Here is a 24313-nt window from a genome sequence, read left to right as displayed (position 1 = left end):
GAGGGAGTGCAGCTTGGATTCACGAGGTCAATTCCCGGAATGGTGGGACTATCTTACTTGAAAGGTTGGAGCGACTGGGCTTGTATACCCTTGAGTTTAGAAGGCTGAGAGGGGATCTGATTGAGACGTATAAGATTATTAAAGGATTGGACACTCTGGAGGCAGGAAGCATGTTTCCGCTGATGGGTGAGTCCCGAACCAGAGGACACAGTTTAAAAATAAGGGGTAGGCCATGTAGAACAGAGTTGAGGAGAAACGTCTTCACCCAGAGAGTGGTGGGTGTATGGAATGCTCTGCCCCAGAAGGCTGTGAGGCCAAGTCTCTGGATACTTTCAAGAAAGAGTTGGATAGAGCTCTTTAGGATAGTGGAATCAAGGGTTATGGGGATAAGGCAGGAACAGGATACTGACTGAGGATGATCAGCCATGATCGTAATGAATGGTGATGCTGGCTCAAAGGGCAGAATGGCCTACTCCTGCACCTATTGTCTATTGTCATCCTTGTAAATCTTTTCTGAACCCTTTCAAGTTTCAAAATCTTTCCTATAGGAGTGAAACCAAAATTGCACACAGTTTTCCAACAGTGGCCTAATCAATGTCCTGTACAGCCGCAACATGACATCCCAACTCCTTTACTCAATACTCTGACCAGTAAAGGCAAGCATACTTCTTCTTGGAGTGTTCTACAATACATATCGTCTGCTATAACGTGCGTTTCGTCAGCTCGAATTGGTTATAATGTGATTGACAATTTGTGGTCATTGTTCGGATAATGCAAACTTTCTTGTGAAAGGGTATAGTGATTTTGTATTAGTGATCTTCTACAAAGCATTTTCTGTAGCAGTTTTCCATGGCAGGATTTTCTATACCGAAAGGTTGCAGAGGAACACAACTGTTGCATTCTCGCAAAATGACCTGTACCATGGCTAAACCCATCATTTGCAACTGGGACACAGAGAACCTCAGCACAAACTTGTTTCTAATCACTATAATCCAATTGTTAAGACATGAGTCTGTCTTGTTAATACCCTGTTGAAAGGAAAGAGAATTAGTGATAGCATCTTTTCATTCCTCCGAGAAAGGGAAAGAAACCGAATTGTAATCTATCAGTAGTTATAATCTAGAAGTGGAAATAATGGAAAACTATAACTAAATTTAAGATCAACCACTTGGAAAGATTTAATGATGTTCTATTCCCCGATGTACTTATGTAAGCTATGATTGTCTGGTTAGTAGGCAATATAATACTTTTCACTGTGTCTCAGTTTGTGACAACAATAAATCATATCAAATTAAAATCAAGATGTGACAACTGATTTATTTATTTTACAGCATCATTGTCTTCATGGTTAGAAGTGAAGTTTGACGTTTTTAACAAATATGGATTGATTTGACGGCTCCTCTTATTGTGAAGAGGAGGAAGAGCAGTGGCAAAATACTTACAAAACATTTTTGAAATCTGAAAAAAAAGGAAATGTTGGCTAAACTCATCGGTGGAGAGAGGAACAGAGTTAACGTTTTCAGTCCAAAATGACTCGGAAGAATTCGTACTGGATTGGAAACATTAATCCTGGAAACATTAATTCTGTTGCTCTCTCCACAGATGCTACCAAACCTGCTGAAGTGCAGCAGCAGCGCTATGTATATTTTTATATTAGAACAAACAGATAGTTGTGTGTAAAAATCTAATGTTGATCATTTGCCAATTATTTATAACAAGGTTCCAAAAGTCCCATTTTGATAAAGCAGAAATTTTCAAATGGTAGACTAATATGAATCCAAAGACGGCACAGCTCCCTCTAGTGGGACATTCAGGCTTCCTGTATCTATTCGGATACAATATGTAGATAGTCGTGTTGCACGCTTTTCTCGTTAACAATTGATTGTCATGGCGACATCGGTCGTTTTAAATGTCATTACTCCTTTCTCGGGGCACTGAGTTGTTGGCATTCCAGTTAGTCACTCTCTAGTGTGATTTCAAAAGATGCAGAAATTCATTTTTGATTTCCACGGTGAAACACCTTAAAATGGTGGATTTTCTCTGCTTTGTGTTGCAAGCTCATTTTTCGCAACAATTGGACTTGCACGCCTACAGTATCCGGTAACAATGCAAACAGCGTCTGTTGGCTGCTATTGAAACTTCACTGCTGAATCAAAGAGCCAAAGCAGATGTCACTGCATTTTAAAAAAAATGAACAGAGGGGGGAAAAATGGTGGGACTCAATGCCTTTAAAAGAGACAACTGTTCATAACCATGTGCACTGAAGGTGTGGGTGTGATAACAACCAGTCCCAGTCATTAGTGCTAGGGGTCATTGTCACGCCAGATGAAAAGGGCGTTAAAATGTGTGCGTTGGGAGGAAGGTTAAATATCGATTCTGCTTCGATCAGAAGAAGTCTTCACAAAAGGATCACTGCCCATTAATATCAAGGGTGGAGCTCGACTTGCTTTGTTCTCTTCCCCCTCTGGCGCTGACAATATGAACGGAGCTGTTTATATTGATTAAGTTGCTGTGTAAAAAAAACAAAAACGACAGATTTTTTAAAAAATACAAGGGATGGGGAGGAGAAAGAAATGCGCTTCTTAAAATGGTGGTATTTGTCGCCTCTGAATCTATCCCTTTAAAACCACGCAATGCATCCGCTCTGGTCAGTTTCACCAAGTCTATTGACGTCAGTGAAGAGCCACATGATCAGGCAGAAACCAACCAGACGGGGAAGAGTTTCTGCGATGTTCATTGCTCTGCTTCTTGGAGTTACATTATCCCCACTCAATTAACCACCAGAATCGTGACGTTTCAGCCTTTGTCTCTCTTTCTGTTTTGGGAATATCTGCTCCGCTTCGGTTCAGAGAGGTTTTGCTTGACCATTTGTTTGGGGGTGGGGGGGGAGGTTACACCATGGCTTTCTTTCCCAGAACCCAGACCTAGGACCAGAGGAGGAAGGAGCTACTGAAAAGAGGGGGATCGTGTTGTTGGCTGTGGAGGACGGCGCCTCTCGCTTGGTCTCCCGGTGGTTGGGGTGGTCGACTGGGAGTGCTCGGGGTGACTGCTATGGATTTGAACAGCAGTGGCGGAGGAGGAGGAGGCGATCACACGCAGGGCTCCGAGGAGAGGTCCTGCCTGCTAGCCGAGACCTCCGCTTCGGATCTGAACAGACTGGGAGCAGCGCCCTGCAGGCGGGCTACTTACTGTACTAATGGCATGAGGTACAAACTGCTGCAGGAAGGGGATATACAGGTGTGTGTGATCAGGCATCCCAGGACATTTCTCAGCAAAATCCTCACATCCAAATTCTTGCGGAGATGGGAGCCCCACCATCTGACCCTGGCTGATAATAGCCTGGCTTCCGCCACGGTAAGTGTCGATAGCATATACTGTATACTGTTCCCTATGATGATGGCAGCTGACAAGACAAATACATTGAAAGTGTCCAACTGCAGAATCAAAGGGGACTCTGTCTTGTCAGTGACATTCTTAGTTAAGAAGATTAGCCATGATTGTTATTTGATTAAAATCAACGTTGTACAATTAATGCGCAGGAAACACAAGGACATTCGTGATGACAAAATGCAAAACCAAACCAATTTTCATTGGGTGTCCGTGACCTTGCTTCATTCATATGTTTTAACCTTGATGATTGTGTCCAGGTTTTCCTTTCATTCACTTTTTTTTTGTTAAAAACGAATATTTGAGCTATTTCAAATCCGAGCACGAGTTTCCAAACGTTAAATGGCTGTCCTCTGATATTGGGATCAAACACCTGGGATTCCAGATCGCTACCCGTGGCGGTAAAAGACGGGTCCAGTGTCGTGTGTCGAAAATGTTACAGATTGCATGCAATTTAAATCTGTTTCCCCACCCCATCCTTCACAAATGAAAAGAGAAAGTAAATATGTTGAGCTGGGTATTTCGATCTGAACGTGAAGATGGTCTAACGCAATCCAATGTGTTACTGTATCGAATTCAATGTTGCTGTTTCCCCCATTGACACCCAAGTTGTGATTTGATGGCAACGTGTGAGCTCACTCCAAAATAGTTTGCCCACCACAGGAGAGGGAGGCGATTCCTGTTGTTACTGATGGACAATGAGCTGGGAAATTGGCGTGGAGGGCAGTGCTGTTTGCTGTGTATTTATTGGATCCAGGTTTGAGGGAGCAAGGGAAAGGAGTGTGGGTGTTATTTCCAATAGATACATCCGGGAGCGCGCTCGCTTGCTCGCTCTCGTTCGGCTGAGCGTCTTTGTGTTTCATTTTTAGTTTGGAACGATACATTTGTAAATTTAGCGTTTTGTTTTTATTAAGGGGCTGTGAGAGTAATTGATGGCCAACTCATTTTCTGAGCAAGTCTCCTTCAGCTCGGAAACATTTCGGGGATGTATCTCCCAGTGTTGTTTAGGACCGTTTGGAAGTGAACATGCTGTATTTCAGCAGATGGGTGAGCGGGCAAGCCTGTGAAGAGATGAGGGGGCTCATTTCCAGCATCTTTCGTTACCTTCTCCAACTGATTAGTGTTGGGAAGCAAAACGATGGAATTCTTGATACCAACAGGTCACATTGTAACCAAAATAAGCCTCAAGAAACCTAGAGAGGATACAATTTGTAATTTCAAGCTGTTACCGTCATTCCTCGCTTCAGTTCTTTCATGCATAGACATGACAGCACAGCGGCCAGTGGCAATTATTGGGCAAAATGAAGGGTTTTTCTTTGACGCGTTTGTTTCCGATGGAGCAGGTCTTTCTGCTTTAGTGACGGTTGGGGGGGGGGGGGGGGTGGATTCTCGAGCTTTCGGAAGCGCACGCAGATTAGTGTGCAGTTCATACCCTGAAGTAAATCCCAGTGGTTAATATTACACATTCAGTTCCTGCAGCTGCCTTTTCGGATCGATCATGTTCCAGCCGCATTGCTGTAGCTTTCCCAGTCTTGCCAAGAGCCCGATACTTATACACCACAATTAACACACAGACACACACACAGAGCTATTGAACGGGGCAAAGGGAAGAGGAAGTAAAGTAATTCCACAAAACGTCCAGTTTATTCCGTTCAGTCACGTTTCCTTCAACTCCTTTTTGATTTGGAATATAAAGATAAATAACTCCATGGTCATGAAACGTTTCAGTTTGGCGTATTTCTTTTTAATATTAAACGTTCCGTACCAGGTGAAACGAGTTACTTAATACCGGGACATCATCTACACCGGTTTCAAGATGACAGCCAAACATTTATTGTTGCAAACCCACTCAGTTTTCTTCGAAGTACAATCTCGAAGATGGTCAAATACCAACGCTCAGATCAAATCCGCTAATTAAATAAAAACGAGAATGACACTGTTGAAGCTCCATATACCAGTCAAGGGATTTCACCCAGCTTGCCGTGTTAACAACATGCTTCACTCGGATCAGATAAAGGTTGCGATTAGGAATTGTATCGCTCCAGCGAGAGCGCTATCTGCTCCCATACATATATTTTTAAAAGACCAAATTTGACAAATCAAATACCACTTGTTATAAATTGAAATCTTTTTCTAAACTGACTACCCAGTTTCAAATTTGTATTGGCATGTGCGTACTTTTATTTACTGTCAAATTGATATTTTAACGAATGATTAATACTGGGACAGAAATAAAACCCTGTCTCGGTACTTGCTGAACTCTACTGGACTTCAAGCCATTTTAACATCTCATCCCTGATTCCTAGCTCACCGTATGATCTTTATACTGAGCCCATTAGCAATTATAAGTAGTTAGAATTTAAATAAGAATAAAATAAGCAATTGGGTTGCTTCCGGAGATCTCGACATAATGGTGCTTCAATTGATGCTTTATACACTCTGTACTATGACACGGGTTCATTTTTATTGGTGGTCTCATGGAATTGTTGTCGAGGTCTTTTTTATCAAACGAGTGGTAATGGACGTTGCACATTTGACACAGTTCCTAGAAGACTCTTATCCCAGTGAAAAATTAATTGTTTATCTCTCCATAGATGATGCCAAACCTGCTGAGTTTTCCCAGCACTTTGTATTTATTTCATATTTCCAGCATTATTTTGTTTTTATCTAATGCAAAAGAGTTGACCAAACAGTGCCTGAACTAAAAGCATATATAAACAATTTTTAGATGTAGGTTTAAACAGTTTCTAACTAGCCCCAGTTTGATTTGATGAACAATAGCAGAAAATAATTCTCATTAACCAGACAATGAAACGTATCTATACAGGAGTGATCATTGTATTCAAACAGCTTCAAATCTATGTGGCAATAAGGGAATTCTGCAGGCATTGCTGTTCTCTCACAAAGTAACAGCTACTCATCCTATTTCCATCATAACCATTGGTTCATCATGTTAGTGTATATAGGTTGTCATTGAAATATACCCAGGGACTGGAAAAATCTCATCAACAATTTAGAATTTGGCTGTCAGGATAGGGCCCTATCTTAGTGTCTGACCTTATTCTGAGTGACAAAACACATTGAATTTATAGTACAAAATAAAAGTTCTTGTATGAAACACTAGAACGTATTGTTTCACTTTTCTGTAATTTACTCTCAATATTTCTGAAATCAGTTAGCGCTAAGATGGGATATACATTGCTTGTAACAATGCTCTAACCTATCTTCTGTCTCTTGGGTTACCTTAACCTCAAATCCCTTTACCATATGTGTCTGGAGTTGTTTTCATTCTTGCGGAAAGTTGAATTAAATAGAGATTAAAATCATTAGCAGTTGTGAAAAAAATTAAGTGGCTTGAATAAAAACATTTTTTGAAAAAGTGAAGTGAAATTAAGCTATGGCCCATAAATACACTTTTGTTAGTTTCTGGTTGCTGTACAAATCTTGACAAAGCAATCTGACTTATTGTGATGTCAATTTTTATCTTGATTTAACTTTTTAATAAAGTCTACCAAACAAAATATCACAAAATATCGCAAACCTATTTACTAACTACTAGTTAATAGTAATTGGCGAATGGAAAGTGCATAATTGTAAGTTCTTAATTTGTCCCAGTCGTTGCAGTAAACATGATTTACCACATTGTAATTCACACACCAAACATTCTTTGGCTTATTCTGGTGGAGGCTTCTATTATTAACTTAAGACTCCATGAGTCTAAGACATAATTTGTCAAATAGTTCCAAATTTTCAGAATGTGCAACCTTTCATTTCCCTTTTTTGATAGGAAGAATAACAAGAACAGATGCTGCTTAGAAAATGTGTTTAAATGGGTTAAAGCAGCAAAGAAACCCAGAGCTTCCAAATCACTAGAATTAGTTAATAAGAAAATAGGGGACCAAGTATTCAGGTTCTTTTCCAGAGATCTGTAATTCAGGAACCGAAGTAATGTTAATGTGCATAGAACCTTTATTAGACCACACTTGGAGTATTGTGCACAGGTCAGGTTTCAATCTTATCAAAAAGATGTAGAGTTACTTGTGAAGGTGCCAAAAAAATCACAAGGATGATAGCAAAACTGCAAGGTTACAGTTATCAGGCAAGATTGAAGAGGCTGGGATTCTTTGGAAATGTGAAGGCTAATGGGTAACATGTTTGAGGTATTTAAGTTAAGGCACATGTTGATAAGGGAGATTTGGAAAAGATGTTTCTACATTTGGAAAAGACAGAGTCCCATTCATTAAAGATAATCACTCGGATCCAATAGGAATTCAGAAGAAATTTCTTGACCCAGAGAATGGTTAGAATGTAGAACACACAATGCAGGGAGTAGCTGAAGTGAACTGAATGTGTAAAGAGACACTAGCTAAAACTTGAGCATGAAAGAGATATAAGGAAATGCTGATACGAATAAGAGAAGGTTCAGGGGGAGCAGAAATACAAGCAAGAACTTGTTGGATGAAATACCCTGTTTCTGTGCTGTATGTTAGATGTCATGTTGTTATTAAATAAACCAACTGCTGGCCAGCATCCTTTTCTTAATGCATTGTAAATTGGAAAATTATACATATCCCAGAAGTGATTTATAATTACAATTCATGCTATAAGTAAGCTTCGTTTTAGGCTTTATTTGCAATATGTGACACCTTATGCACTAATTTTAAACAGAAGTTACAATGTGGCAAAAATAATTTAAAATCAGAAATAAATGTTTCATTCCATTTGTACTTTGTATACATGGAACATACTAGGGTGGGTGATAATAGAAAAATGTCACTGAAGCGTATGAGATACCTGTGATTTTTATTTTTCCTAGCTGCCTTTTTTAACAACCAACATCTAAATTTAGAATGTCATTTAAAACAAAACATGCATGTTTTTGTGGTAATTGTGTAGCAAGCTTGTATAGGTGTATGAGAAATATCAGTGCTAATTTGTTAGTGCCAACCATACCGGTTTCTGGTGGAAGAGGATACTCTCTTCAAAATAAATCGTGATTAAGATTTTGAAGCTATAACAATTGCAGAATTGCTCATTTGAAATTTGCCTTTTTCCACAATAGAAGCAAAAAAGGTAGCATTAGCGGAGGAATGCTTTGTCATTTCAGAAATCTAGTGCCAATATTGACCAGATAGATAAAACTTTCTGATTGTAGCAACATTGTACCTTGGCCCCTTCCGCCAAGGGAGTTTGTTTGTTTATTTCCATGAAATTAAGGGTAAGTCTATTTTGTAGCTACAGCTTCACAGCCACTAGAAATGGATTTACAATTAACAAAGCCAATTTTACATATTACAGTCAAGACATTCAAATCATAATCCTGAGCTGGATTACACGCAACTCCCTAGAGGCGAAAGCACAAAACGCTAAGTTACTGTATCCTGTAGTACCATTACTTGAAATTTAGCTCATTTGTAGAATTGGAAAAAATGATTCCAAGGAAAGAAAAATCTGTAGATCGGAGCTGTTTTCCAATTCCTTGTGATCCCATGTGAGTGTCCGACAATCTGTTTGCAAGCTGCATCACACACCCCGCATTGTTGTAAAAAGAGCTTGTGGAAAGAACTTGTGATTTATGTACATTTACTGAATAAAATTGTCTGAAATGTATTACTCAAGGATATTGTTTAATATCCTGGCTTTGTTAGATCTTTGAAAGATCGTTGCAACAACATCAATCACATTTTTTTTCCCCAGTGGAGACTGAATTGTGCAGACTAGGAAGGTCTTGAGTACAGTTTCTACTCTGAGCATTCTCTCAATTTTAATTGAAATGGCAGGTTGCTGTTGGAAAGGAGCAAACACAAGCCAGAACACCCGCCGAGCATTCCTGACACTTGCTGAACTTTGTGCATGTGTGTGTATGCCTGTTGAAGACAAGATTACATTTTGATGCTGTATTCTGTTCATGGTGAAATAGTCCATTGATGTTTATTGTTCAGTTCCAAGCATGAAGAACTGACATTTTGTTGATGTGCAGAATGCTCGATAATAGTATGTGAGCATCTTCAGCAGGGGAGAAATAAACATGTAATAGTCACTATCTGAAATTGTAAACTAAAGGCCAAATTATAATTAAAAGATAACTGTTAGAAGTGATGAGCTTCTGTGTAATTTCATGTTGTGACCAAATATATAGCAATTAATATATAATATACAAATTACTTATGACCTTTAATTAATAAAATGTACTGTTTTGAAAACTAATGAAAAAAATATGACAAAAAAGCTGGAGTTGCAGAGAATCCATGCATGTTAGCATGCTAATGTTACTACTATAGAGTTTAGAGTGGACAGGTTTTAATAAACAGTGTCTGGGCTTTTGTTTAGACAGGTTATTACACACCAGAGCTAGTAACAATGATATTGAAATCCCCTTTAATTAAATGGAACAGTTTTACTAAATATTGTCTTGGCTTTTATTAGTTTACAGCTTGTCATCAGCAATCTCAAGTCAGGCATTCAGATGTGTTTATATAAACACGTTAGAAATCCCAAAACGCTGAATCCTTTTTAAACACAACTCCTCCGATCTAATATTTGGATCATTTAAAGTGAATCAATGAGTTGACATTTTTGTTGGCTACCTTTTGTACCTTTTACTAGTATTATTAACCACACCAGAATTCCAGCAGCCACAGTCAAACTTTATATTAGTTCAACACTTTCCTTTTCTCTTCCTGAGAAATAACCGCATTGTACTTAACATTGGCCTACTGTGGAAAGCTGTGATCTTAGTTTATTCAATTATGACTATGTGCATAATCTCACGATTTTTTTTCAAAAATGTTTTGTTGTGGAATTCCATCCATTGTATTTTATTCTGGTCTGGTTGTTTTGATAATTAGTTAAACTGTCTGCACTATTTGTATTCCTGAAGGAATACATACTGTGATTACAGTTAAAAATAAAACTAGCCTGATAACAAACAAAAAAAAATCAAGTGTGCTAAATTTAAACTGTCAAAAATCAATGTAAAACCTAGAATTGGTCCCTTTAAAATAATTACTACCCATCGTTGTGAATTCCATTTCTGTTATGGGTTGGTCTTTTCAATTTTAATTCTTTCATCATATTTGAGCCAGTGTTGATGTGAGTGTGTAGAAAAGTGTAGTATATCAACTATTAACAAGGACTTTTAAAATTTATTTCTTTTTAGTGTTTGCTATGTTAAAGATGCAATATAGTGGAAATTCTTGATTTTGTGGTGTGGGTCACATTAGCAGCAGTGATCACCGATCTCTAATAAAATATTCAGGTGCTGGTGGACTTTAACTTGGGTAGTAACTGTTTTTCCAACTGAGGGGTTTTCTCAGTGATGCCAGTGAGTATTAAGAATTCAGCAAATACCTGTAATCGGTGACGGGAGTTAGATGTAGGTTAATTTGAATATAGATGGGTAGCTTCCTTACCTTGGAGGATGTGAATGATCGGTTACACTTTTCAAGGATCAAGCAGTTTTTGTGGTTGTCTTTGGTGCCAGTGCTCATGTAGCGGATTTATTTAAAAATGAAATAACCATGGATGCTGGAAATCAGAAACAAAAACAGAAATTGCTGGAAAAACTCAGCAGTTCTGGCAGGATCTGCAGAGAAAATCAGAATTAACGTGTGGATTCAGTGACCCTCGTTCCAAACTCAGTTTTAGCAGCAATTTCTTTTTTGTTTGTAAATAGATTTATTAAATAGATTTTCACAATTTCTCAAAGTAGAATTTGAGTTCACAACTTCTTGGTTATTAGCTCAGTATCACGTATGCATAACTTTTTTTGAGCTAATATATTGATTTGGATTGCGTCCAAGTATGTCAGAAAACTGGACTATGTTGGAGACAGGATTCAATTTAGATTGCTTTGCACAGAGTAGGTACACAGATTTTTCATAATTTTACTGAGTATTTGTACCTATATATGTAATTTTGGTCTCAGAGGAATGACGTGCCTTGAAATATTCAGATACTTTGAATATGCTCTAATCTCCTCAACCTCTGAGAATGACTTGATAATCCCTTCCAAACAAAGACCAAAATTTTATCTGAGACTTTGGCTATAGTCCCAAGCTTTGTAAAGACCTTTCTTGCAATTGGTCTTGCTCAGAGAGTCATTTAGGATTGTAATCAGATTTTGATGTGCAGTAAAAAACAAATTCACTTTTCCATCTTTTAAAAACACTTAAAACATTATAATTGAAAAGAATTATCCTAGCTGAGACATGCATAATACTTGATCTTTCTTTGCAATTTTATAACACCAGTATAAGTCACATTGATATCTGTAAGTTTGTAGCAGAAAACATAAAAGCATTTCAATGCCTGTTGTGCAGGAATCATGGCGAAGGAAGTTGAAACTTCAATATTGAGACTTAAACCAGCAAAATATGAATGTTAGTTCCAAGCTTTCATTGGGACCCAAACTAAAACAGAAATTGCTGGAAAAGCTCAGCAGGCCTGGCAGCATCTGTGAAGAGAAATCGAAGCTAACATTTTGGGTCTGGTAGCCCTTCCTCAGAACTTAGCCTCTGTGAAGAAAAATCAAAGTTACCAGACCTCCTGAGCTTTTCCCGCAACTTCTATTTTTGTTTCTGATTTTCAGCATCTGCAGTTCTTTCAGTTTTTCCTTGGGTCCCAATTGTTTATGTTCACTCATGTTTTATTTATGTTTGAGCGTATGCCAATGAGACTGACTGGAAACTTTGGTATTACATTGGCTTAATGGGTGGTACACCAGCGATAATTTTGGGTGGAAATTCAGACTCTCAGGTCTCCAGGAAATTCTCGACGCAAGATTTTTTGTATCAAGGGACATCAACAGGGAGACTTTTGGCATGTTTTGCAATTTATTTCTGAAGTAATTTGATATCTTCAATGCCATTTTACCTTTTTGTTTTAAATCTTCTTTCAACTTTGACATTTCTATTTCAGAAATTTTGTTTTCATCATGCAAAATAGATTTCAGTTTTCTAATTGAAGATCGAACCTGCTTATATTCTGAAAGTGTGGCTTGCAGTTTTGCTGTTTTGTCGTCAGTAAACTTCTAGTATGGAAGGCAGCAATCAGATTCTTGTTTTGGTACGGAATTCACCATGTGATACAGCAACATATTTATCTGAGCTCGTGTCTGAATCATCCATTCTACTTCCTTTGCATCCGCATTTAACTGGATTAAGATCTTTCTGGGCCACTAGTGCAAAATTAGGTTTCCAGTTGACTGATCAGTTTGTCTCACAGTTTTCCATCCTGTCTCCCAGTCATTTTGCTTTTGAACATGCCTCTTCTTTCAGCATTTACCTGACAACCATCTTTTTTGCCAATGTCAGTGAGTATCAGACTTCCCTGTTTTGATACAAGAAATTTGCAGGCATACACACAGCCTGGGACAGAGGGTGCAGATGGTGCTATTTGCCATGACCCCTGTCTCGGGGAGGGAAGATGTTTGCAGGGCTCTTGCTCGGATTTGGGCAATATTGCCCTATCTGTGACCAATCAGAGCAACGTTGTCCTTGAATGTAAGAGGTGAGGACCAATCCAAAATTCTATTTGACTTCCCATTCCTCCAATCACCGGCTCGTTCTCACCCATGTCTCCCACGAATGGGGGAGAGAACCAGCCTCTGATTGGAAGAGCAGCGGTGAGGCAAGTAGTTGTGGTGAATGACGCACTGGAATTGCTATCAGCCTAGGCCTAGGCTTCTGGGATTGCTGACCCTGGGTCTGGGCTTTATGGGGCTTGCTGTTCGCCAAATCTACAGTACTGCGTGTGACCTGCTGCAGGGAAGGGACAGAGAAAAGGAGGAACTTACTGAGGGAGGGGAGTGAGGCTGCAAGGTGGAGGCTAGAAAGAGTTAGGTGGAGGAAGAGACTGCAAGGGAGAGAGGACAATTTTAAAATAGTTGACAAAGCAGTACTTGATAACTGGGAAATCTTGAAATCACTGGAAATCAATGGAAACATGCTAGCTGTGACCTCAGTGGCCTGTGGAAGGTAATAGCTGTTTTATTTTTGTTTACGAGTGTTCCTCAGTTGCACTGCAAAAAAACCTTTTGTTGTTAACTTCCACTCCCTCCACCACTGATGCTCAACAGCAGCAGTGTGTACGCTCTGCAAGGTGCACTGTAGGAATTCATCCAAGATCACTTCCAAACCAACAACCACTTCCATCTAGAAGGACAAGGGCTGCAGATACACAGGAACACCATGTTCTCCTCCAAGCCACCCACCCTCCTGACCTGGAAATATAACACTATTCAAAATGCTTGGAGGAACCAAAAGGAAATGAAACAAAAGGGGGCACTTTGTTTGATCACACTGACTGGATTTCTCTTTGAAAGTACTGGACTGAATGGCCTCCATCTGCCTCGCACTGTTTTATTGTTGGATCCAAAACACATTACAAATTTGCTTAACATAAGCTCTGGAGGGTTAGAAGTGAATGGGGTGTGGGCAGAAATAAAGAGGACCAGAAACAGAAAAAGCACCAGGCCCATGATTTCCCCTACCATCCTGGGCACACACATTTAGCTTTCTGAGCAATGCCCAGCTGGCATTTGGAACAGAAATAATCAAACACTTGGCAGTGTTTTGAGTGGACAGCTCGTATTTGCTGTAAGTTGTATTTGACTTTCAACATTAATTGGATGTTTCCTTTTTTATAAAAAAGGTCTCCTTTCATGAACGAATTCCCTACCACATGAATTAGCAGCAACGATGGTCACATTTATGTGATTTATGAGATTTACCAGGATGTTGCCTGGCCTGGAGGGAAGATCGAGGAAAGGCTGAGAGACTTGAACCTGTTCTCATTGGCAAGAAGAAGGCTAAGAGGGGATTTGATAGAGACATACAAGATGATCAGAGGATTAGATCAGGTAGACCGTGAAAGTCTTTTTCCTAGGATGGTGATGTCAGCGTGTACAAAGGCGCATAACTACAAATTGAGGTATGATAGGTTTAAGGCAGATGTCAGAGGCAGGTTCTTTACGCAGAGAGTGGTAAGGGCGTGGAACGCCCTACCTGCTAATGTAGTCAACTCAGCCACATTAGCGAGATTTAAATAATCTTTAGATAAACACATGGATGATTTTGGGAAAGTGTAGGGGGACGAGCTGAGAATAGTTCACAGGTCGGCGCAACATTGAGGGCCGAAGGGTCTGTTCTATGCTGTATTGTTCTATGTTCTATCTGTTTAGCCATTGTACCAACACTGCTAGAAGGAGCTCCTGTCTACCTAAGAACAGAGAGGTCGCCAAATGTTTATTTTCATCAAAGCAATGCGTTTTTTTTAATAGCTGTCATCTACGGGGAATCCTTCCAGTTCTTCTGAATAACTGTTGGAACCGATAAAGCTGTTATAAGAATTGGAAGCTATACAGGAATGACCATTAACTGACCTAGTTAATTGGGAATGCTTGAGACAGGGTTCACATAACCTTAATAGTTTTGATCAATGAATTTGGCAGATCTGCAACCTTTCATGCCATCTGTAGTCCACTATTAATCTGTCTTGTTCAAAGTAACCAACCAAGTGATTATCTATCACTTCTTTCACAAGAACAATTGTTGCAAAATGCATAACTAAACGCAAGATTTTTAGCCAAGGTATACAAGCAAATGAGATCAAGTAGCACTTAGAAAGTCATTGTTTTAGCATCAAAGCATAATCAAACATGACATGACTTGCCCTGCTAAGTCCTGTTGGCATACTTTGAACAGGAACAAGGTTTAAACAGAAATTTCTTGGAAAGCTGTTGAAAATAAGTTGTAACATGACTGATATGTTTGAAAAATATTTTTGTATTATCACAAGAGTGTTGTCATGTGCATGGTTTGCAAGAAACTACAATCGATTATAGCTTGATCGGAGCTTTTGTTTTAAATTTGCGTGCATGTGGCATTGCTGGTTGGCCAGAATTTATTGTCTACCTCTATTTGTCTTTCAGAAGGTGGTGGTGAGCTGCCTTCTTGAATCACTGCTGTCCACATACTGTAGGTAGACCCAATGTGCCCTTAGAGAGAGAATTCCAGGATTTTGACCTAGTTACAGTGAAGGAATGGCAATATATTTCCAAGTTGGGATGGTTAGGAGAGGAACTTGCAGGTGTAGCTGCTGTTCTTGAAAGGTGCTGGCTTAAGGATCTTCAGTGAATTTCTACAGTGCATCTTGTAGATAGTACACACTGCAGCTACTGAATGTCGGTGTTGGAGGGTGTGGATGTAATGCCAATCAAGTGGGCACCTTTGCCCAGGCTAGTGCCAGGCTTCTTGAATGTTGTTGGAGCTACACTCATCCAGGAAAGTGGGGAGTATTCCATCACACTCCTGACTTGTGCTTTGTAAATGATGGACATGCTTTTGGGGAGTCAGGAGGTGAGTTACTCAACACAGTATTTCTAGCCCCTCTCCTGTTGTAGCCACTGTGTTTATATAGCAAGTCCAGATAAGTTCCTGGTTAATGGTAACCCCAAACAGGTTGGTAGTAGCAGATTCTGAGATGGTGGCACCACTGAATGTCAAAGGCTAGAGGTTACGTTGTCTATTTTTAAGAGATAGTCATTGCCTGTCATTTATGTGGCAAGAGTGTTACTTGCCATTGTAGCCCAAACCTAGATATTGTCCAGATTTGCATTTGAACATGGACTGCTTAACTATCTGAAGAGTCATGAATGGTGCTGAACATTGTGCAATCATCGATGAACATACCCACTTCATCCTCATGGTGGAGGAAAGGTAATTGATGAAGCAGCAAAAGATGATTGGGCCTAGGACATTACTCTGAGGAGCATGCCCAGGGTGGTTATGGTGGTGTCTAGGACATCATCATACTCAGAATCATAGCTTATAGACAATGTCAGGCTGTTGCTTGACTAGTCTGTGAGCCAGCTCTCTCAATTTTGGCACTATTCCCCAGAGGTTAATGAGGAAGACTTGGCAGGATCAATAGGGCTGTTTCTGCTGTTGATTTTACCAAGGCCAAGGTTAATGCCAGGCGATCTGTCCAGTTTCAATTCTTTGTTAGCATTAATCACAACCTGAATGTGTGTGTGTGTGTATTTCCACCCCACTAAGATTTATTTATTGAATGTCCATACAGCATCTGCTTTAAGATCATAAGTGGTCCACTTGAACTATTGAGTCTGCTTTGTATGTTGTTAACCACAGCAATTCTATCATTTTAAACTCAATTCCCTGCATTTCATAGCCATTAACGTAATTGGAGAAGGTCTAATTTACTGTCAACAGAATGACAACTAACAAAGTATACATCATCCTTTTAATCACCTTAATGAATATCAAATTGTCGTTGTGATAGTCATATACTGACAGCATTTTGTTTAAAATGTTTTCTCTGGATAGGTTGTTAGCCATTTGCTGAAATTCTGAAATTGTGTCCATTTAGCTCTGGATTTTCTGATGAATGTGAAAATCCTTACTGGCCTGTCAGTGCTGAATCAGAAGATTGTTCACCTCCCCTCCAGGAACACAGCCCAGTTTTACTTTGTCTTGTGTCATAACTTAATCCCTTCATCTCAGATATCATCCTGATGAATTGTCGCTGGACTTTGTCCAACAACAGTGTATCACTCCTAAGATGGGGCACAGGAGGCTAAACTCAATCTATTAAACAAGGTCTGATTATAACACTGCTATCACAGCCTTGTTTTATTTCTCTCAAACCCCTTGAAGGAGCTGAGAATTTATTCGACTTTTGCTTATTTTTCAGGCCTGTGAGCTATTCTTTAAAAGGAATATACCTGAATCCATGAAGAATTTCGTTTATATGTTGTGTTGTGCTTCCCAGTTTTGATTATACTTGCATTTCCTATTCTTTCTTTCCCTGTACTTTACAATTTTGCCTAGTCACTTAATCTATTAATATTAATTTGCAAATTTGTGCTCCCTCTCAATTTACCTCTAACCTTTCGTTATTTGTAAATCTAATATGTTCCGAGATAGCATTTTTATAGACGCTACCACTAGCCTCCAGTTGCCAACATGTGGAACCTTTCTCCAACAATTTCGAAAATGTGTGCGTAGAACATCCATTGAACCCCCTCTGTTCATCTTAGTGACTCAAATTATTCTATTTCATTTGTTGCACATAACTTATAATTTGCAAAACCATCCTGATTCTCCCTATTCAGATTACACATTCCTATCTTATTCCAGTGATTTTCCTACTGCTATTGTAAATTGGTTTGGCTCTTCCTTTTTAATGTAAGGTCTTTTTTTTTGTCTTATAATTTGCAAAACCATCCTGATTCTCCCTATTCAGATTACACATTCCTATCTTACTCTGGTGATTTTCCTACTGCTATTGTAAGTGGTTTGGCTCTTCCTTTTTAATGTAAAGTCTTTTTTTTTTGTTTGCTCATGAGATGAGGGTGTCATTGCATTTATTGACAACCCTAACTGTTTTGGAGAAGTTGATGATGAGCTGCAGCATGTATGGAATATTGTGTATTTTATGGTCCCTGGAAAACACAACTGCTTTGGAACAATATAACAAAAGCATCCCAAATGGTTTATATAAGACAATAAGAAATAGGAGCAGGGGTAATGATCTCAGCTTTTATTTTCAATATCATACAACATATATTATGCAGAAAGTATGTTGAAACAATATGGAAAAAGACAAAAAAATGTCACCAATCTGAAAGACAGCTGTTGACACTCTCTGACCTCACTAAATTCCATTATTCCGAAAGGACAGAGATCTGTACTCTGTATTTGGCTTCTTCCCGACTGGTAGACTGTTAAGCCATCCAATGATTTTTTATGTACTTGCCATCTGACACTATAGAAATGGCATATATATCTTCAATGGAGCAGGATCAAAGAGGCATGCTTTCATAAATTAGTAATCTACTGCAGAAAACATGCTGCAAGTTTTCAATTTCCTTAATGTACACATTTGTATTGTTTCTTTCCCCCATTTTTACTCACATCTTATGTGGAGGAGAAACATCTCTGACATATTTTTAAAGCTCACAGTTTAGCTGCTTCTCCTTTCAAATGCTGAATTTATTAAACAAATTGCCCCAACTTTAATTGTTTTTCTGCATTGCACAAACACAGCTGCCTTCTGTATGGCTCAAAATATGGCAGCTTGTATAGTCAGGGATTCCTGGTACTATTTTTTTTGTTTTGATTTGTTGGCCCAAGAAACCGGTGACATAGTAGCAATGCACAATTCCTTCAAAAAGAAACTTTGTCTTCAAAGCATTTTTAGTTGCTGTGGTGATAAGTTATTGCCGCTTTTGAATCTATAGGTGTGATAAGCAAGTGGCAATGGGTGGGGTGTCGTGTGTTTTTAAAGTATTTGTAGAGATATTAAAAAATGACCAATGGAAGACATTGAATAAAAAGCTCTCAAGTCATGAGTACAGATCAGGATTTCAAAAATAGGTCATCTTTCTCACATCAACCACTCCTTTAGTAGGGGGATGGTGCTAAACACATTAAGAGTTGACTCATTTATTACATCAGGCAACCAGTCACCTAGAGGGGAATGAATGACACTGCCTCTTCAGAAGCCGCCTGACTACCCAGAAATTAGATCGGGAGTGTTAATTATTCCCAATTTTAAACAACATTCATTTTATCATGTTCCTACTTAATCACTCATGCGCAACAGGGAAAAATAGAAATGGATTATGTTCTAATCAATCTTCTCTGTGTCACTGATCTTAAAGATACATCCATTGGATTCTATAGAGTCCTGAATGATTTGGGCTATGGCAAGATTTCTGGCAGAATCATCGAAGGCCAAACTCAACTTTGGGAGAAACTTGCTGCCAGGTATCAAAGGGAGTTTTTCACTAAGCAGCAGCAAGTTATCAATTAAGGGTGCTTTATAGCCTGTTAAATATCGTGAAGATTAAATTGCTCGGCTCACTAATATTCAGCTTCCAATCTTAACAAGCTAGATATTGAGAAATCACGAGGTGGACGTCAGACCCTGTACCTGTTGATTTTGGTTCACTGTTTGCTCCAGAGGATCTCCCTGTTGGACCCATCCTAAGCCCATGGATATTGATATCCAACACATGCCAGCCTCTAAGAACCTTCATGGCACATCTCCAATCCACTGATTTGCTCTACAGTGCTGCACCTCGGAATGCCCACCACAAAAGGGAGGTGAGGAGCTGAATGTTGGGCAGCCTACCAACTGTGTCGACTCTACTGGCCTATTATGGGTTGCTGTCCTCATGGAATGAGAGAGACAGGCAGGTATAAAGGAGGTGAAAATAAGTGGCAGAGCTGTTACTGTCAGTGCATGAAGCGGGGTATCCTGAGCAAGACAGGAGGCAGCACAGAGGACAGTAGTGGTGTAAGAAGTTAGGGTAAGTGAGAACAAGTGATAAAAATGTTTGCAAGTAGTACTAAACATTGGTACAGAATGAACCCTGGTGGGAGGTATCGAAGAGAAGATGATGGCTTTTACTCTGCCAGAATGGAGGTCCTCTCCTGACACTATTGGGTATTCCTCCAGAGGATTACGATGGCACTGACTTAGGTGGCAACCATAGAAAAGACTGGCATGGTCTAATCTTGTTGCTTCCTCTGTTGGTCTTGGAGTAAGAGGAGGTCCTGTCTCTACATGATCCTGACTTACAGAACCTACAGGTCTCTGCCGGCAAAGCAGAGTGCAAGATTTTTCTTGTCTGCCATGTTTGGGAGCACATATCAGGAACCATGTGGATGAATTGGGCTTGTCTGGGCGCACATCAGGCTTGTAAAGGTGGTGCTGGTGCCAGGGATGCAGGTCAATTCCCATGGTTATCCCAAGAGTGGAGAGTCATTTCTGGGAACGGCATGTGATCAAATGGGGATTGAATCATTCAAAAAAGGATGCCAAGAGTTTGGGTAGGCAGATAGTGACGTGAGTTTGATATCATGAGAAAACTCAGTGAAAACCTCTTCAAAAATCTTGACTCAATTTATACTTCGCCATAAAGACTAAGATTCAGACCATAATTTTTGCCATTCAAAATGGCTCAATTTAAGCTTTTATTCCTAGCGTTTATTGTTGGTATAGAGCAGATAATAAGATGCAGTGGATGTAGTAATATTTAATCTTTTGTTTCTTTTGAATGATGAAATGCCATATGGCCAGCGTTGGTGCATTTTAAACACTTACATAAAATGGCACCTGTTTCTCAGGTGACCCTGTTTAATCTGATAGTAAACCAGGAAAGAGACTGCACCTTTTGTTTAAGGAGCAGAATTGTTGCATCTGGTCCAATTATTATTCAGTATGTTTCAGTCCAAACTCCAACCTTATTTAAACATCAGGCTGAAAAATTCATAAGAGGCTCATTTGGATCTATTTGTCTGTCTAAAATCAGGTGTTTTGTAGTCCAAAAAGGAAATGTTCTTCCTTACTATTTATTGTTGCATATGTATATTGACTCATTCTGTGTGGTTTTCAGTTTGAACAGGCAATGTGTTTTGGAAAGTAAATGGTTGGCAGTGGTATTACAAGGTAGTAATTCAATTAAATTTGTCTTTTGATAAGCCTCGAGAATGCAGCTCGAGCAGTTTATGGGCATCAGTGTTTCCACTCAATTTGGATTACAGCCGTAAAACCACTGCCAAGCATTTGTAACATTGAAATTAAAAAGATTTAACAAATACCTTTTGTTTTTTAGGAAAAGAGAAAAGCATGTTTATTGTTTATCTGGTGACTAGAAAATATGATGCATTTAGAGTGATGTGGACAGCGTAGTAAATATTGATAGTGAGATAGGAGCTGGCAGTAGATTCATTCATGGGGCTAGACAGCTTCAGACCTATACTTTTATCAATTTATTCATGAAGATCCTGGACTCTCAAGGTTGCAGGCAAACTGTTGAAAACACTGCTCCTTGGCTGTACCTGAACCTAAGCAGTCAAAAAGTTTGCTACCAGGAAATTTGGTTGATACTGGCACAAATGATCCTGATGTCATCAGCCTCTATAACACAATCTATCTAGTACTACTAGCGTTTTGTTGGTACCAAACTACTGTGGAACAGGCTAACATTTATGGTTTAATGTAATGCTCAAATGAGTCATTTGGGAAGGCAGCAACTTTGTGGTATTATCACCAGATTATAACACAGAGTCGAAATGTATGACACAGGAATTCCTGATGAAGGCCTTATGCCTGAAACATTGACTCTCCTGCTCTTCGGATGCTGCCTGACCTTCTGTGCTTTTCCAGCGGCACACTTTTCGACTCAGATCACCAGCATCTGCAGTCCTCACTTTCTCCAAGTAATACAAAGACACAGACTAATGTTCTGGGAGCAAGTGTTGGAATCTTCCCATGCCTGTTGGTGAAACTTAACTTGACCCACAGTATTGTGACAGTCTCTGAAATGCCATCCAAGCAATCAGTTCAACAGCAGCAGTTATAGATAGGTAGTAAGTGCCAGAAATGCTCATTTTCCATGTAAGGATAAAAAGAAGTGCAGAGCTTGAATTTTGCTGAAATGCTTATGGTTGTGCTTAAAAAATAATTATATAATACTGAAATGGTTACAGCACAGAAGGAGGTCATTTGACCTATCTGTGTAATCATTCAGCAAGAACTTGGGTCACCCAAAAAATGTGAAAATATACTGAGCTTTTTGTAGAAATGTCCCAAATGTGTCAAAAATGCACAGCTAACAAAACCAAACTGGCAATTAAGGACATTTGGGTCTAATTTTCAGAGGCTGTTAATTTTTCTACATGGAAAACTGTGGCCAAATCTCAGAAAATTCAGCTCAATATCCCTCTGTTCGGTAATGTTTTCTTGGTATTTTGAAAAGCATTTTTGACTTTGTTCCCATTTTTCTTTAACATCAGAATATTGTCACTCAAGTGACCTATACTGACACACAAACCAACTATTGTGGATGTTTGAAACTGCAAAATAAAAGCAGAAATCGCTGGAATTGCTTAAGCCAAGCTGAATCAATAACATTTCACCAAAAACAATGCGGGCATTTAAATGTGCTTAATTTTTTACTATTATATTTGCTTATAGTCAGCTGTGCAATCTTCTGTGATGAAGATGATTGAGAATGATATTCCATTTGTGCTGTTTGGATCATTGATTAAGTACAAGTTTAACTGCTTGATTCTTTTTATGAAGAAATGGGAATACTTGTTTTGCTCTTCAAAATATCAACAGATAATGGGAGACCAAAGGTGTACTTCACAATAATACTGCATTGATTCTAGATCATTGGGCGATTCTAGTGTAGAAGATATACCTATTCATCATTCCAAATCCATCTTCAATTGTAGATACTGAAGGACAAGTGCAGTAGGTTGTAACTTTTCTCTAACTGCATTGACAAGGGACTTTCAGAAAACACTGCTGTAAAATCTTTTTATCACAAATCTGTTTTTAATTTTGTTTTCTAAGCAGCTTTGCAGAGTGGTTACCTATGGCAACAATTCTTAAATTCAGACCATGGTGACCTGGCACATAGGTTTGTCGAAGAGTGTTGCTGTATTTTGTATGTGATTGAGGTTGATGGGCAGTACTTTAATAATGGTAATGACCTGTTTTTACTTGTTGAAAGCACAGCTGCTGTGGGTTATATATTTTGGCAGACCTTTCGACAGGCTCCACAATGCATTCCACTTTAAGCTTCACTAATCATCTCACCAATAGAAACATCATAAATGTCCTGTACTGAATAAGGGTGGCCATGGATATTTGCAAAATTACATAAAAATGTAAACCATCATAATTTATCGAGTTGTTGGTGTGAAATGAATTTTGTTTTTTGCTTTGTTGCTGTTATTTGTTTTAATTGATTAAATTATATCATTGTGGTGGATAGGGGAGTGGGGGTGCTAGAGGATTCTGTCTGCAGTTACCTGTTCAGCATATCATGATTTTCGGTGATGTCACTTTCTTAATGCTTGTTGACGATCCAAAATTCTGACAGAATTGCTCCGTGCTTGTTTGGAAATAAACTGGTTATCAGGCAGGAATTTGTGTTTTGGTGTGTGTTGGATCATACCAGGCTAACTACATATCGTAGTCCCTTCTGGTGATCCTCAGGGAAGAGGACATCCATCATCTGTATTGCCCATTCAACAGAACTTCCAGGGCCCTGTCCATAAAGTGAAGCATGAATTTCCCCTTCTTTGTCACATCAGGGCAAATGTCTATACACAACGGCCTGTTAAAGATGACACTGATGCCATGGATTCCAACATCCCCCTGCCAGTGCTGTGTACTTCCAGCTGTGGTGAGCGTGAGTGAGACTAGCACCAGACAGGAGGGGTCCACAGGGGCCTGGTTGGTAGTTAATGAGGCAGGTTATGGATGATAGTGTCAGAAAACTCACTGGGCCAATCATGAAACTCAACAAAAATGGCACCGCCGACATATTGGAAGCAGCCCATTATCACTTGACTTTGAATTTTTTTTTAACTCAAGTGGGAAGATTCAAAACATTTTTTGCAATGATGTGCAGACGATGAGCAGCACAAGGTCATGCTGTTCTACCACTTGATAAAAACTGAAGTCTTGCATCCTGCAGATTTGACATGGAGCTCAAATGTACTAAAATGGCTGATAACTTTAAACTGTTTTCTTTCTCTCGCTCACTGCAGTTAGGGGTGGTTTTCCGCCTAGAAATGGCACATGTTAAAACTTAAAGGTTACAAAAAGTCAAAATATTTTCTTGGTGAACTAAGAAGACAACCAAAGATGGCTTACCGCTGCAGAACTTTTTACTGTTACAGGAATATTTTTTGTCAACTCGAAACGAGAGCAGAGGGATTTGGTCTCTGGTTTGGTATAAACAACATTGAATTGCCCAACCCTGAAACTTAAGTGCATCATATCTTCATTTCACCATGTCCGGATCTTTCCATCACAATACTTCCCTTTTATGTCTCACTGGACAGCTTTGCGTTGGTTAGCTTTAACCCTTTTGAGA

At 39.2% G+C, this 24313-nt stretch overlaps 1 protein-coding gene across 2 annotated transcripts in view; it reads left to right on the top strand.

The window, feature by feature from the left end:
* The first annotated feature begins 2462 nt into the window (after positions 1–2462).
* LOC122558273 (c-Maf inducing protein) overlaps positions 2463–24313 on the top strand; it is a 213518-nt gene continuing 191667 nt past the window's right edge. For both annotated transcript variants that reach the window (XM_043706667.1, XM_043706666.1), the window contains exon 1: positions 2463–3354. In XM_043706667.1, the coding sequence (XP_043562602.1) occupies positions 3052–3354 (303 nt within the window). In that variant the 5' untranslated portion in view covers positions 2463–3051. The remainder of the gene's footprint in view (positions 3355–24313) is intronic.

This window comes from Chiloscyllium plagiosum, chromosome 17 (genome assembly GCF_004010195.1).
Source record: "Chiloscyllium plagiosum isolate BGI_BamShark_2017 chromosome 17, ASM401019v2, whole genome shotgun sequence".
NCBI classification, from domain to species: domain Eukaryota; kingdom Metazoa; phylum Chordata; class Chondrichthyes; order Orectolobiformes; family Hemiscylliidae; genus Chiloscyllium; species Chiloscyllium plagiosum.
The sequence above is the reverse complement of the archived record's forward strand: the minus strand, read 5'-3'. Positions and strand labels throughout refer to the sequence as shown.